Source organism: Phoca vitulina, unplaced genomic scaffold (genome assembly GCF_004348235.1).
Source record: "Phoca vitulina isolate PV1807 unplaced genomic scaffold, GSC_HSeal_1.0 scaffold20, whole genome shotgun sequence".
In the NCBI taxonomy this organism is placed as follows: domain Eukaryota; kingdom Metazoa; phylum Chordata; class Mammalia; order Carnivora; family Phocidae; genus Phoca; species Phoca vitulina.
In genome coordinates this window covers 24,343,697-24,358,771 of record NW_022589723.1, presented here as the reverse complement: position 1 = coordinate 24,358,771, position 15,075 = coordinate 24,343,697, and the positions used below count along the sequence as shown (strand labels likewise).

Below are 15,075 nucleotides of genomic sequence, written 5' to 3'. Positions count from 1 at the left end.
TTTCAGAATCGCTTCTGATTTGTGGTCTGGCTCTGGTTCAGTATTACCGGCGCTAGGTTTGTCTCATCCACCCAGTATCAAAGCTCCCTCACTTTAGCCAGAAATTAAAATAATAGCTTTCAGTTTCTCCTCCCTGTCAAGGAGCTAGTCAATAATGCAATTTGCCATATTTTGTAGATGACTATATGCTCTCCATTAAAGCAGGATATATAATCCTTTTATTTATTTAGCAGAGGCAAAAGACAGAACCTTTTTTTCCTGACAACTTTATTTTCTTTTTAGCATTACAAACTGTCCTGAAGCCTGCAAAGGGTGAACTACCAGATTTTATCCGCTCGTCTGAATAAAGCCTAGGATACCTGAGGTCACTTTGCCTGGAATCTCTTCTCCTAGAAAGTTTTACGCAGCCAAGTGTCGAGTGAGGTGGGAAGAGTGAAGATCCCAGCAGTGACCAAAGCGGTCATACAGTTCTAAGATGATTAAAAACAAAACATTCCAAACACAAAAATTATCAGAACAAAAGCCCTTCTGTGGCATAAGTCATAGAGACATGACAAATACCCCCAGAGTAATCTGAGCTCTCACCTAGCATTAGCACTTTCTAAAGCCCACATGCAACTTTGATTTGTGGGTTTGTGCACAAGGTCATGCAGTCTGGTGCCCAGAAGTCTTGAGGGCTGGGTTCTTTTCTCAGCTGCCTCTGAGTGACCTTGTGCAAATCACCGCAACATCCCAGTTACAGGAGAGATAATCCCACAAACTATCTGCCTTCCACCTTGACTCACACACCTCCCGGGTCCCCAGAGAATGTGATGTGGACTGGACACAGGTGCTGTGAAATTATCTTAGAGGTGACTGTATAGAATGAGACTAACCCTCCAACATCTCCCACCTTTCAGGTTAAGCCCCAAACTTCAGCACTTCCCTTAACATCATCACTTGAAAATTGAAGGTAAGAGTTCATGACCACAGATTCACTCTATTTTCCTACTTTAAACCTAATTTTAACATGAAGTCTTCCTTCCTTAAAAATTTATTTTAAATAGTTAACTTCTGTTCACCTGCAATTCAGATGAAAACATGTCTGCTGGGGCGCCTGGGTGGCTCAGTCGTTAAGCGTCTGCCTTCGGCTCAGGTCATGATCTCAGGGTCCTGGGATCAAGCCCCGCATCGGGCTCCCTGCTCGGCGGGAAGCCTGCTTCTCCCTCTCCCACTCCCCCTGCCTGTGTTCCTCTCTCGCTGTGTCTCTAATAAATAAATAAAATCTTAAAAAAAAAAAAAGAAAACATGTCTGCTATGTCTGTACCCTTTTGATTTGTCTTAGAGAGGCAACATGGATTATGAGCTAAGAGCATATATAGCTTGGGTTCAAACCTTATCCCCAACACTTACTAGTCATTGACCTCGGACAAGTTATTTCAAGTCCTTGTGCCTCAGTTTCCTCTTTTGTAAATGGGAAAAAGTGGTACTTCTGAAAAATAAAAATCTAATCATGTCACACTACAAAAACAAAACCCCTTACTTGCTAATTCTTCTCAATCAAAACTACGTAATACTTTATTCACAATAAAACAGTGTTCTCAATTTTCTATTTAACCATATAGCCCAAAAATAGTCATCCTAGTTGAAATAGTAATTATCCTTGATAAATGGCAAGGTTCCAAATCTCCTAAGTTTCGAAGTACATTTTGTTAGGAATAAAAAGTTAATTGATTAACGATGGAATATCAAACACTTTTTTAAATGAATGGATATTTGCACTACCAAGGGTTTTGGTTTGTTTTGTTTCTTGTGAAACAAAGCAAGCCGATTCTAAAATTTATTGGAAAATGCAAAGGGCCAAAAATATCCAAACCACTCTTTTTTTTTTAAAAGATTTTATTTATTTGACAGAGACAGACACAGTGAGAGAGGGAACACAAGCAGTGGGAGTGGGAGAGGGAGAAAGCAGGCTTCCCGCGGAGCAGGGAGCCCAATATGGGGCTTGATCCCAGGACCCTGGGATCATGACCCGAGCCGAAGGCAGACGCTTAACGACTGAGCCACCCAGGCGCCCCAATATCCAAACTACTCTTAAAAGAATAGGATGGCAGGCTTTACTCCAGCCTTATAAAGCTACCATAAATAATACAGAGTAATAGTAACACAAATAGATGAACAGAACCAAAGAGAGGACTCAGCAAAGTAACACAGACATACACAGATGCTTGATGTGTTCCAGAAATACACTACGGAGCGTGGGACAACAGGCTGGCTACACGGAAGGATCCTTCCTCACACGGTCACAGAGAATTTCTGGGTAGCATCAACGACACAGTGGAAAGGCAAAACTATAGAGCCCTTTTTAAATAAAACAATTTTAAAAGATAGTATTTTCAGGGCGCCTGGGTGGCTCAGTCGTTAAGCATCTGCCTTCAGCTCAGGTCATGATCCCAGGGTCCTGGGATCGAGCCCCGCATCGGGCTCCCTGCTCAAAGGGAAGCCTGCTTCTCCCTCTCCCACTCTCCCTGCTTGTGTTCCTTCTCTCTCTTTGTCTCTCTGTCAAATAAATAAAATCTTTAAAAAAAAAAGATATTTTCATGACTTCAGGATAGGGAAAGATTCTTTCAAAAAAGACACTAAACATAAAGATTGGTAAGTTTGCCTTTAAGAATTTCTGTCCAACAAAAACACCATGAAGGAATGAAAAGTAATCTAGAGAGGAAGAGGTTATTTACAACAAATATAGCTAAATAATGATTAGTATCAAGAATACACCCTACAGATCAGTGAGAAAAGGACAGCTGACACAAACACAATAGAGAGATGAACAAAAGTTTTGAATGGACACTTTTCAAAAGAAGAAATCCAATGACCAGTAAATGAAGATGCTCAAAGCCATTCCTAATTAGGGAAATGCAAAATAAAACTAAAATGAAGGCCTACTATCAAAACATCACACTGGCTAATGTTAATGTCTGGTAATATCAAGTGTTAGTGAACTAGAACTCTCATACATGCTGGACACGGGATGGTGGGAATATTAAATGTTAAAGATATGCATACCTTATAACCCACCAATTGAACTCCTAGGTAAATACCCAACAGAAATGTTTATGTGCACAAAGATGCTCACTGCAGCATTGCTTATAATAGCCAAAACCTGAAAATATCACAGAAGTGCTTGCCACACTAAAGTGGGATTGATGGAGTGGTACATTACACAGCAACGAGACGAACAAAAAACACCCACACGACATGAATTTTATAAGCAATGTTGAGTCAAAGACACCAAACGCATATACAGTAGGGTTCCATTTTTATAAGGCAAAAGTAGGCAAAACAAAATAGCTGTATTATTGCATACATAACTGGTAAGACCATTTTTTTTTAAAGGGGGGGGGGAAGTATTACTCTAAGTCAGGACAGTAGTTAGCTCAGATAGTAGATAAATAGGGTATCCACAGGGGCCATGGGGAGATTCCAGAGTACTGGCAGTAGCCTTTCTGCATCTGGTTTGTGATTACATTGCTGTTTGCTTTACCTATTAGACTGCACGCCTGTTTTGTGTACTTCTCTGGAGGTTATATTTGACAGAATTTAAAAGAATGAGGGAGAAATTGTATACTAAATATTAATGCTGATTAAATCCATAATTATTAAAATAGTGCAGGAAAAACTACAAGGCCCAGAAATAGGCCCACAGCACAAGATACGTGGGAATTTAATATTCTATTAATGACAGCATTACAAATCAGTGGGGAAATGGTGGTTTATAATATTGAACCAATTGGTCAGCTACCTGCAAAAATTAAATCTTACCTTATGCAGCATCCCCAAATAAACTTGAGATAGATTAAAAATTTCCTTTTGAATTAAATATAAGTATAAAAGCGAAATTTTTAAAAAGTCCCAGAAGAAAAGAAGGATGAATACATATCCATCCTGGGGCGAGGGAAGGCATGCCCAGGCATAACCAGAAAGGTAGACTCCTAAAGAAAACTTCTACACCGAAACACCACGAACTGTATTAAAAAGAAAATAACACACTAAAACAAGAACACAGGACAAAAGCTGGACATCTTAATTATTAAGAATTTATAGACCAATAAAAACAGCACACTCTCCAAGAAAATTCAGTGAAGATATGAATAAGCAATGCTCAAAAGAATGAACATAAATGGTCAATAAACATGAAAAAATACTCACTCTTCATTAAGCAATCAAAGAAACATAAATTTTAAAAACCATCCTTTCCTGTAATTATTCAGTTTGCAAACACTTTAAATAGCAATTTTCAGTTCTGGGAGTTTGATATTGCTCGGAGGAATATAAAGGGACACAATCTTTGTGGTGAGTGATGTAGATCAAAAATCTCAAAAACTTACCTATACTCCCAACTAGCAATTTCACTTCTATAAAGGTATCTTCTAGAAAGAAATCATTTTTGTACGTGATTATCTTTTAAGATGTTAATCACATCGTTGTTTACAGTTTACATTGTAACAATCAAATTGTTAAATAATAAGTTCATTTTAAAAGTTATGGCACACCCATAAAATTGAATATTCTGTAGCTATCTCAAAGGCAAAATATCTATTATGGGAAAATGTTTACCATACATAGAGCAGACTGTGAAACAATGTACAGTATGATTGCATTATTGAAAACAGAAACGTATAGAAGAGTATGTAAAGTGCACATACCCAAACCTTAACAGAGGCGCTCTCTGGGTGATCCGACTACAGAGGACTGTGTGTCCATGCATGGGAGCACTTCCACATTACTTGGCTTTCCAGATGTGTATCCTTCTATTCTCTAAAGAATAATTTTATGTTGTGAAATCCATTTACTACTAGTTTTTAAAAGTAGAAATCATAAATTTGTTAGCTCAGTATATTTTTACATTTCTGGGGGGAGGGGTGCTGGGGGGAGGGGATGGGAGGGGGATGGAAAGCAGTAGCTGTACCTGGAAGTCCATGCTAGAGAACCGAGCCCTTCCTAGCACTCCTAAGTCTGTTTGCAGGAAAATGTCATATATGAAAGTCTCTTTTAAAGCAAGTTAAACTTAAACACCCGTAAAACATCACCATTAACATTATGAAGTTGCTCTAATTAATATTTTATTCTTCCTTTCAACACTGTTTAAAATCTCCAATATGTTAAACAAAGAATCTCTGATAACAACCATGTAATCCTTTAAAATTACATAAACGTGTATACATATGAGACTGAGATTTCTGTAGCCTATATATGCCTCTTGTGGGGGGAAAAAGGCAATGCATTGACAATTCAACTGTAGCTTAAAAAAAAAAAATTGGTTTTCTTACCAAACTGAACCTGTCACCTCTTAGAGCAATGAACTCAAGTCAGGTCAAGCCTAAGAACAGCTCCTCCCTTCATCTACAGTCACCCTAGACTTTTCCTATACCTCGTGTCACTCCAGGCAAATGTGATCATCCAGAAAGACCATCCACCCTCTAGCACCAACTAAAAGTACTCCTATTCCTAATCAGAAGTTAAAATTCTTCCTAAGGGAAGACAGAAGAAGGAAACAAACATTTCAGAATTCTCTATTAAGTGTCTTCCTAGGTATTTCACATCCAATACGCCTCATTAACCCCATGCAAACATGCATAAAATTCTCTAGACTGCTCCCTCCATTACTCGAAAAAGGAAGGAACTTTATCTTCCTAATTCATTTTAGGTGATGCCTGGGGCAACCAAATATTTCACTGAAAGACATGTAATAAATGTAATAAATGCTATTCCAAAGAGGTAAGAATCAGGAAAAGAGCAGTTACCTGCTTCATTTGGCTTAGAGGAAAAAATACTGTGCTTACTATGTACTAAAATATCAGACCAACACACAACATACTGCAAAACTTTAATACAATATGGTTAAAACACAATATTCAAATATTAAACTTTTTAAGTACATGAAAGTCATCTTCTGAAAGACAAACTGGGCTATTTTTATAGCTACCTTTGTGTAACTTAAAAAAAAATTCCTTCCCTCGACAATGTCTGACACCGATCTTGATACTTGTTTGAAAGTCTGATGTAAGATCATGAAACTCAACAGGCAGAGATTTAGGCAATGATTCCATTGCCCATCTTCAGAATTCATCTCCAGAGGACTGATCGTCATCTTCATCCCTCACTTCTCGGTACTTCCTCGAAGTCTCCCCTTCTGGATTATAGCTCTGCATCTTTATGTTCAGTCTTTCAGCTAATTTTTGTGCTGCGAGTTTGGCTTGCATCTCCTTTAAAACAAAAATCAAAGCAAAACGTTACACATTCACATTCTTTTCCCTACCATTTTTTCAATAAGAAGTCATTTAAAGAGAAGTGGAAATAAAGGGGCACACCGCTCCCCTCAGTGCTCTCTCTAGCAGTGTACAAGTCTGAGGCTGTGCCTACCACAGATTGGAGGGGTGGGGGGGGACAATGCTGGTGAGGGCTACTAGCCTGCCACCGTCATGGTCAGACTTCCATTCACAGACAACAGTGCACTGAAATACGCCACCTCTCCGTGGGAAACTGAGGAACCCACTGAGCGCTATGACAGTCATAAACGTGGACGGATTTTTAAGTATGGGGACACGTGCATGTGTACATACACACTCACAGAGCAGTTTCAACTATCAAATGTCAAAAATCATTAATGCTGTGTTGATTCTCTAAAAAAAGAATCTTCTTTCCTAGATGAAATCACGGCTTTTAGGCTTGAGAGTTACATTTCAACGTCACAATGAAATCAAGAAACCAATACTTTTTTTTTTTATTTTTTTTAAGATTTTATTTATTTATTTGACAGAGAGAGATACAGCGAGAGAGGGAACACAAGCAGGGGGAGTGGGAGAAGCAGGCTTCCCGCTGAGCAGGGAGCCCGATGCGGGGCTCGATCCCAGGACCCTGGGATCATGACCTGAGCCAAAGGCAGACGCTTAACGACTGAGCCACCCAGGCGCCCCAAGAAACCAATACTTTTAAAAAGCCAACTATCCCTCTCCAAATTAAGTTCCCATGAAAATTACTACATGACAGAAAGTCCAAGTAAATTTTAGACACTGGCAATATGCTCATAAGACACCCAAGGACAGGACCACTGACTGATGGCAGGTGGCAATGCCCATTTTTAATCTGGCTCTTCGCTTTTCTCATGCTGTTGCCCCTACAACTTGAACCTCTTTGTGTCCTTCCCCTCCGGCCATGATTATTCTGGGTAGGTAGGAATGAAGTGGGAGCTAATACCACTCTGCCAAGGAAACTGGTTTCGAAGGAGTTGAATTCAACCTAGAGATATCTTACGACAGGCACTTAAGATCATATAACAATTTAAAAACCAAGGGTGTAATCATAACTAGACAATGAGGAAGAAAAATGGCTTTTAAAAAGAAGTGCCTTGAAAATGCCAATCCATGTGCCAAGGCTGAATAACAGCCTAGTTCTGTCTTGACCGGTGTCTAGTACCTGATTAAAATCTAGCTAAGCAACACTAGGAAGTTAAGCTGCTATTTTCGGGGAGGTTCAAACTACTACTATCTAAGTATATTGGATGCTTTCTTTTCTCCCTCCAGTCTTCACACCTATTTTCTCCCATCTCATTATTCTGTACACAAACTGTCCATATACACGCTTAAGGTTCTATGCAGAACTCCCATTCTTTGAAGTAAGCGCTATACAAAATTAAGTCACTAAAAGCAGGCGATTCTTCTGTCTTCACAAGGGCCTGCATATCGTGCTTTTAAGCTTAGTGTCCAAATGTCTGTTGGTTAACACCACACTACTCCTCCAATGTTACGCTCTTCCCTGTCCAGCAGGAGACAAAAACCTGGAAACATTTCCCTGATTCTTGGTTAGAGTCTACCACTGAGAACGTCTTGCATGGGGCTTACAAGGTGGAAGAGAGAGAAGCAAGGCTTCTACTAGCCTGACAGCATGGGCTTTAAGAGATTGGGGAATTCTGCAGTGGTCTCCCCCCATTTCCTGGCAAAAACCACTCTGCCGTTGCATGTAGCTATGATCATCGCCAGCTGTGTCCTGCGGATCCAGCAACTTCAAGACTCTCAGAAAACTAGAGGCTCACATCTGAGAGCGAATGGCATGAGCTGACCATTTCTCGAGCACCCTTCTATTAAGTCCCGTCCTCTTTGAACTTCCTGGAGTAAATTCTGACTTAGCAGCATCTAACAGAGACAAGAAACATTTAAAACTCTAAATACCTCATAACTCTGTTTCTGCTGTTTCTGAAGTGCCAAAGATTCTTCTATGGAGAGCAGCTGTGCGGGCATATGGTGAAGTGGCAGAAGCCGGGCTGCTGTAATGTCATCAAGATGCTTCTTATCCCTGAGCCGCCTTTCTTCCGAGGAGACGGGAGACCCTCCTCTCTGCCAATGACCAGATGAATCATTTTGCTGTGAAGGTAACCTGAAGGAGGGAAAAATCTGTTGTATCATCAGACTGTTTCTTTTTACAGACACATTTACAACATTCCCACACAGAAGCGGCCTTTAACCTTAGCAGTTAATTCTTCTACAAAGATAATAGTAAGGAGTTTACCAATATTTATATTCATAGATAAAAATCTTTCCTGTTTTTAAACATTTTTACTTCAGAAATGGGGAGTATCTAAACCGGCACCTTTGTGAAGAGTAATAGGACAATCCACTGTTTTAACAAATAGGTAGACTGATAGGCTCTTTGCATTATCCTTCGTTCTTCCAACCTTACACTTGAACTGAAGCCATCTTTCCATCTTTTCATTCAAAGAACATGCACGAAGGGGCCTGCTGTCCAGTAAAGGGAAATAAACTTGTGAACAGTTTCCGTGCAACATAATACCACCCGTGTAACACTACACAGAGGTGGTATACGTACTATACATACTGGTATGCTGGAACATAAAGAAGGAAACCACTGGTTCTAATGGGAGACAGGGAGGTTGTCAGAAAAGCTTTAAGAGTGAATTTTGAGGAGTCTTAGAATAATAAATGCTCACCATGTAAATGAGGGGAGGAGAGCATCCCAGCTGGGAGTGAGGGGCAACATGGTACAGCACAAAGGAAGTTCAGGGGGTGGGGTGTAGAGGAAAGGCCGCGAGATAAGGCTGGCAAGTAGACTGGGCCCAGTCCTCAGCGAAGAGTTCTATGTAATGGGTTCAGATTTGCATCGTACGAATTTCACTCTAGCAGCAGTGGAGAAGATGGGCTAGAGGAGTCATAAGACTAGAGTCCAGAACAGGCCAGTTATAGCCCAAGAGAGGGATGAGAGCCTTCACTCTGACAGGAGGATGAAAACAAGAATTAGAAATGAAAGTCAACAAAATATATTATGTCGGTCTTTATAGCCAGCAGATATGGAGATGAAGCACAAGACACCTTGGAGAAAAAAAAGTGGTGGCACTATGAATTTAGGGAATATGGGAGGAAGTCAGCATGGGAAGAAATAGAGTTCTATGCTGTACATGATAAATCTGAGGTGCCACAGAACACCCACACGGCCAAGTTTCATAGGTAACTGGCCATGCAAATCCGAAGCTCTGGAAAGACCTAAGCTAGAGGGAGGTGAGGGGCAGCCACTAGCACCCAGGTACACGGAGCCACAAGGGCATGGAGGAGGCTAAAGGAGGAGCAGAAAAGGAGTCAAAGGCTGCTCATGCACAGAATCCCTCAGGCCACACTCGTCCAGGCCCAGCCTTTCCCGATCTGCTCTAATTGCACAGGAGGATCTGGCTCTCCCCACTGCCACTTCCAGCTAAATGACCACAGTAAAGAACCAGGATCAGTGTATCCTCTGATCGGCTAGATGACGCTTCTGGTTTTGTCTTCCTGGAGGCGAGGAAATACACCTCACTGCACACAAGATGGGGAGATTACTCACTTTGAACATCAAGAGTACAAAGATTACTTTTTATTCCTACCTAAAAATTAGTGTAATATAATCCTGGTTTTTCTATAAAGAAGAAATAAAATGTTTTCAAGTTAAAAAAAAATGGCAGGGTTACACTTTAAAGTTTTAAACTTTAAACTTTATAATAATTCTCTGAAAGTTTTAGGCATTTCTAACTAGAGGTTCTTGGCTTTTCAAAGAAAGGCAGTAGTGACTCAACTTTGCATATGATGTCACCTCCTGGTAAATACAGACAGGTAGGCTAAATACGCTGGCTACTCCCTGCTGTGAACGTTACATCTGCGTACAAGTAAAGGAAATTCTTTTCTCTTCAAAGAGCTTTTCTTTTTTTGGAGATCTCAGAAACAAAACGATGACAAGGAACTCAGAAGCAAGGTTAGTTTACCCCTCCTGCCTCAATCTGTTTTTCAGTTTAACCCCTTCTCAGCTCCCTTCCCCCTCAAGTTGTTATGATACAGTTCAAGGTTCTTCCAAGTGTGTAGGCCTTGGGTTTTCATCTAGATCCTGAACTCTTTGAGGAGCAGGATCTTTACTTCTGTGTCACCCCAGCACCAGCTGCTTACCTATAGTGAACACACAAATATTCTGTGCTGACAAGTCCATCAGCTTCTAAAGCTGCTTTTCCTTTAGCTTATAGTCTAATCAAAGGGGGAACTGCATACCAAAAAATTGTTGTGGAAAATAGTCATAATAAATTCTCTAACTCTGGGTTTAATATCAAATGTTGGCTAAGCACCCTGAAATTTAATACTCCACGTGCTATTTGAAACCTGTTCAATTATTTGGCTAAAAACTAAAGTACTTGTCAACATGAATCCTCCATTCCAGCCAGGCTGTTTCCACAATATGCTCTTTGCTAACTACAAGTAGGTCCCACACAAAGTCCACTGATCTGAAAGCATCCTTCCAATTTTGTGAGTTTAACAGGTGGTATGTTCCTGTGACAGGCCTGTTTCTGATAATACTTACGCATTTGTTTTAAATTTATGTGGTGGGGGCACCGGGTTTTTGGTTCGAATTGCTAGCACTTCCATGAAATGAGGCTTCTTCTGGGCCCCACTACCAAGCCTTGCCACGTTCTCAGCACTCCAGTCCTCTTCTGAGTGCTCTTCACCTGAGTCCACAATTGTGATCCCTTGTAACCTATCAATAAACAGGTTGTCAGAGCCGCTCGAATTATCTTCTGCTTGCCTTGAAACCCGATGCTGAGGGAGACGCTCACTAGCTCCGGAGGAGGAAGGCGCACTGGCCCTGCTGCTGGAAGTTGGGCATATGCTTACGGTGTACTCAACCTCTGGAGCCTCTTCATCGCCTTCCGGAGGAGGCTGTACAAGTCCCCGCTGTTGTGAGGTGGTTTTAGATGACTTGATGCTACTTACAGAGGAAGAGCCACAAACTAGTGATGAAGTATCAAGTATCTGGTCAGAATTCTGGGCCTTTCCTGTGTCCACATCAACAACTGCAACTGCTCTTTGCCTTAGCTTACAGTCTAAACTAACAGGATGAAACAGTCCTCTTTTTCCTCTAACTTCTTCACATTCTGCAATGGCAGCTTTCAGTCTGGCAATAGAGTCTGAGATCTTTTTACCTTTGTCGGGCAATTTGCAAATGAATTTTCTGTTAAATGGGGGAAAAAAAACATGTATCTGTTAGAGCCATGTTTTTAAGACTTGAGATATAAAGACAAAGCATTATCCTCAAAGGGAGAAATATCTATCTTTAAGTCAAAAATCTGATTTCCAACTGCCTCAAAACAGGAATGAAGTAACAGTCATTATCTAAATACCCTAAAAAAACAAGGGGATGCAGGAATAAGGAATACCCCTCATTTGTCTAATTAGAATTTCAGCAAAAGTATCTTAAGCATATAATACTCTATAATATACTCCAAAACTTGCAGTTTTTATTTTTTAATTTTATTTATTTATTTGACAGAGAGATAGCAAGAGCAGGAACACAAGCAGGTGGGAGAGTGAGAAGCAGGCTTCCTGCCGAGCAGGACCCTGGGATGAGATCATGACCCAAGCCAAAGGCAGACACCCAACGACTGAACCACCCAGGCGCCCCAAAACTTGCAGTTTTTAAAGTGTGATGTCCAAGACCTTCCTGGCGAGGGGAGGTAGATGGGTCTGCAAGGTCAAAATTATTTTCATAATAATACTAAGCCATTATTTGCCATTTCCACGCTCATTTTCTTATATGGGTACAGCAGAGTTTTCCAGAGGCCACATGATATATCATTGCTCTGATGGCTAATCATGTGTATTCTTGTGTTTTAAAGATCTCTCACCTGTAATTTTCTTTTTTTTAAGCTTTATTTATTTTGAGAGAGCGAGAGAGAGAGATGGAGAGCGTAAGTAGGAGAGGCAGAGGGAGAGAGAATCCCAAGCAGACTCCCTGCTGAGCGTGGAGCCCAACTTGGGGGCTCCATCTCATGACCCTGAGATCATGACCTTAGTGGAAACCAAGAGTGGAACTCTTAATCTACTGTGCCACCCAGGTGCCCCTCTCACCTGTAATTCCTAACACACCAATAAACATCAGTAGATTTAACATACATAAAACAAGAGCTCCTTGGGATGCTCATAAGTCTTAACAGTATAAAGGGGTCCTTAAACCAAAAAGTTAATTTGCTGCTATAGATTAAAAACCCATTCTCACAAAGTCAAAGTACCTGTCCCTACTAGAAAGCTCCCAAATGGTCATTTGTCCCTTTTGCTGAATGACTTAAGTTCCTTTTCGGATTCTCTTTTCTTTATCCATATAAGAAATGGAGGAAAGATTACACCTCTGGCTCTCTATTTTTTCTTTCGCACTTACATTCCTTCCCACAGTTTCAACATTAACATCCCTCTCCAGTTGAGATTCCTGTATGTTCTCAGCCTTCTCTCCGGATCCTCATGACCTTCTCCAACTTTTAAGTACATATAATTAACTCTTCCCTCAACTTAGCACCCCCTCCCTAAGTAAAATCAACCTCAGAGCTATTCCCCAATTTTTCTGTTATTAGTGGTTCTCTATGCAAGCTGGAAACTTCAGCCATCTCCTTCAAATACATATCCAAATTATTCCATGCCTGATGTAGTTTTCCCAGTCCCACAACTACCCTTCTACAACCCCCTTGCTGGGAACTTCTCTGAAAATATCCTCCAGCTGTCTTCTGTCTCTCATTCCTTCCACGCTGCTAAATTAAGCTTCTTTCACTTTCATTATATTGTTCCCCTGATAAAGTCTTTAAGTCTGCCAGCTGAATGAGGCAAACTTTTTGTCTAATATAGCACTCTACGTCCCATTCTTTCCCTTTCCTACAGGTCCCGTAAAAACAGGATCTAGAGATGAAATTGACAAGATGTTTTGGGCACGACATGGGCGGCAAGGGGGGCGGGGGTACACAGGGATTTAGGATACAGACCCTCCCTTTAGGGAACCGTCTCAGTAGCCGGGTAATTAAAACCAACAAGGAACTGAGGGAACAGCTGAAACTCTTAAGCAGCCTTACAGCACGCTAACCATCCCCACCCGCGCGCGGTGCGTGCCAAACCAGGACGCGGTCCGCTTTGCGGCTGGAGGCCGTCCGCTCGCCGGCGGGACTGGAACGGATCTGACTGAGGCAAGGTCACCTTCCAGGGAAGGGAACCCGATGTGGGGGAGGGGAAGGAGCGCGTCCCAGGGAGACCGAACCGAAGAAGCCTGGCGGTGACTCGGCGGGACCCAAGCTTACTCGTTGCGCAAAAGTCTCTCCTGGCGCTTCAACATCTCCCGCAGCTCCGCCAAACTCCGCCGCCCCAAGTCCTCGGGAACTTGGGGCTCGAAGCCGCGGGCCAGCGAGGACATTCTGCGGGGGCTGAGGCTGGCGAGGCGGCGGGCACTCGGCTTCCTCGGCAGCCCCCGCTGCTAGCGCCGGATCCGCTGCCGGCGTGGACTCCGAGGCACGAGCGGGAGCCGCCATTTTCCCGGAAGAACAGGTCTTCTTCGAGCCGAATCGAGCTTTATTCAAACACCGGAAACAGACACAGGCAAGGAGAAGGGAGCGCCGGGAGGAGAGGGAAGGGGCGGGACTTACGGGCCGGGGCGTCCGGCCGCGACTGGGCGCGCGTTGGATGCCGAGTGTCTTCTGTCGGTTCGTCAGCTCTTCAGGTTTATTCAGAAAGTGTTTGCTAGCGCCACTGTGACCCCGACAGATATCCGCGACTCCTGCCGTTATGGAGTTTACCGAGGGGTGGAGGGAGGCAGACATTAATCAGGTAATGATGAAACAGTGTAATAGCAAGATCGGTATGGGCACCAGGGCAAGTGCCTCTGAGAAGTGAACTGTAAGTCGACGCTGAGTGATGAGTTGGTTAGCCATTGGCGAAGTTGGGGGAATGTGCCGGACGGGGCTCGAGAGGCCTTGGTCTGTGGTGCTGCCTCGTAGCCCAAGGCTTAATGACGTCCTCAAAGTTGGAGGGATCCTTAGGGACTGTCAGCATTTCTTAATGGGACTCTGTGGCATTTGGAGCAGGACTTTTCTTCATTTGTGGCACTGCCTCAGGCATTGCAAGACATTTGGTGTCTGGCTTGCGCCCGCTAGTTCTGTGGCACTCCCAACTCGGAACAATCCAGAACGCCTTTACCTCCCCTCCGCCCCCCACCCTCGGCCTGCCAGTCCACACACCTTTCCAAGGGCCCGCAAGAGATGATGGTGGGAGGTGCTGGACAAGCCAGCTGAGAACCTCTCCTTCCTCATTTCCTATTTTGCCTGTAGAAAAACAGAGGCACAAAATCAATTAAGTATTCCCAGGGCACAAAACTTAGTGATAGCGCCAGATTTCACTCAAATGCCCAGCTACTCTTTCTACCACACCAATTTGAAAATCTCATTCTTCGCTTTATGCCTATTTCCAAATGTTTAAAATTGTTGAAAAGGGTTTTTTTCAGGCTGTTAAGAATAGTACAGCAGTGTCTTAAGCATCCCGAACAGCTCTTACCTTCTCTTTACAGTTCAGCTGCCAAAGCTGTGTCCCAAAGGAAAGAATAGGAAGCATACAAGAGTCACAACAGATATCAGTTGGGAGGTTTGGACACCCCCATAACCAACACCACCTCCCCATTCTTTGATACGGAAAATTTTAATTTTCTCAATCTTATGTAGAGTGCTATAAGAAACAGCAGTTCCCTCCCAGTCAGACAGAAGCTCTAGAT

The 15,075-nt window shown here is 42.4% G+C and overlaps 1 protein-coding gene across 1 annotated transcript; it reads right to left on the bottom strand.

Annotated features, from left to right (window-relative positions):
* Window positions 1-4,980: 4,980 nt before the first annotated feature.
* POLR2M (RNA polymerase II subunit M) lies at window positions 4,981-13,905 on the bottom strand. The gene is made up of 4 exons (XM_032417002.1): window positions 13,616-13,905; window positions 10,864-11,511; window positions 8,208-8,412; window positions 4,981-6,245 (listed from the first exon to the last, which is right to left on the bottom strand). The coding sequence occupies exons 1-4, from the start codon at window positions 13,726-13,728 to the stop codon at window positions 6,099-6,101; spliced, it is 1,113 nt and encodes a 370-aa protein (XP_032272893.1). The 5' UTR covers window positions 13,729-13,905; the 3' UTR covers window positions 4,981-6,098.
* Window positions 13,906-15,075: the final 1,170 nt, after the last annotated feature.

Excerpts from the sequence above, each read along its gene's own strand:
- POLR2M (XM_032417002.1), bottom strand. The coding sequence starts at position 13,728 with ATGTCCTCGCTGGCCCGCGGCTTCGAGCCCCAAGTTCCCGAGGACTTG. Across the intron at positions 11,512-13,615 it reads GAGAGACTTTTGCGCAACGA|AAAATTCATTTGCAAATTGC; the intron begins GTAAGCTTGGGT and ends CCCATTTAACAG. Across the intron at positions 6,246-8,207 it reads AGCAGAAACAGAGTTATGAG|GAGATGCAAGCCAAACTCGC; the intron begins GTATTTAGAGTT and ends TTTGTTTTAAAG.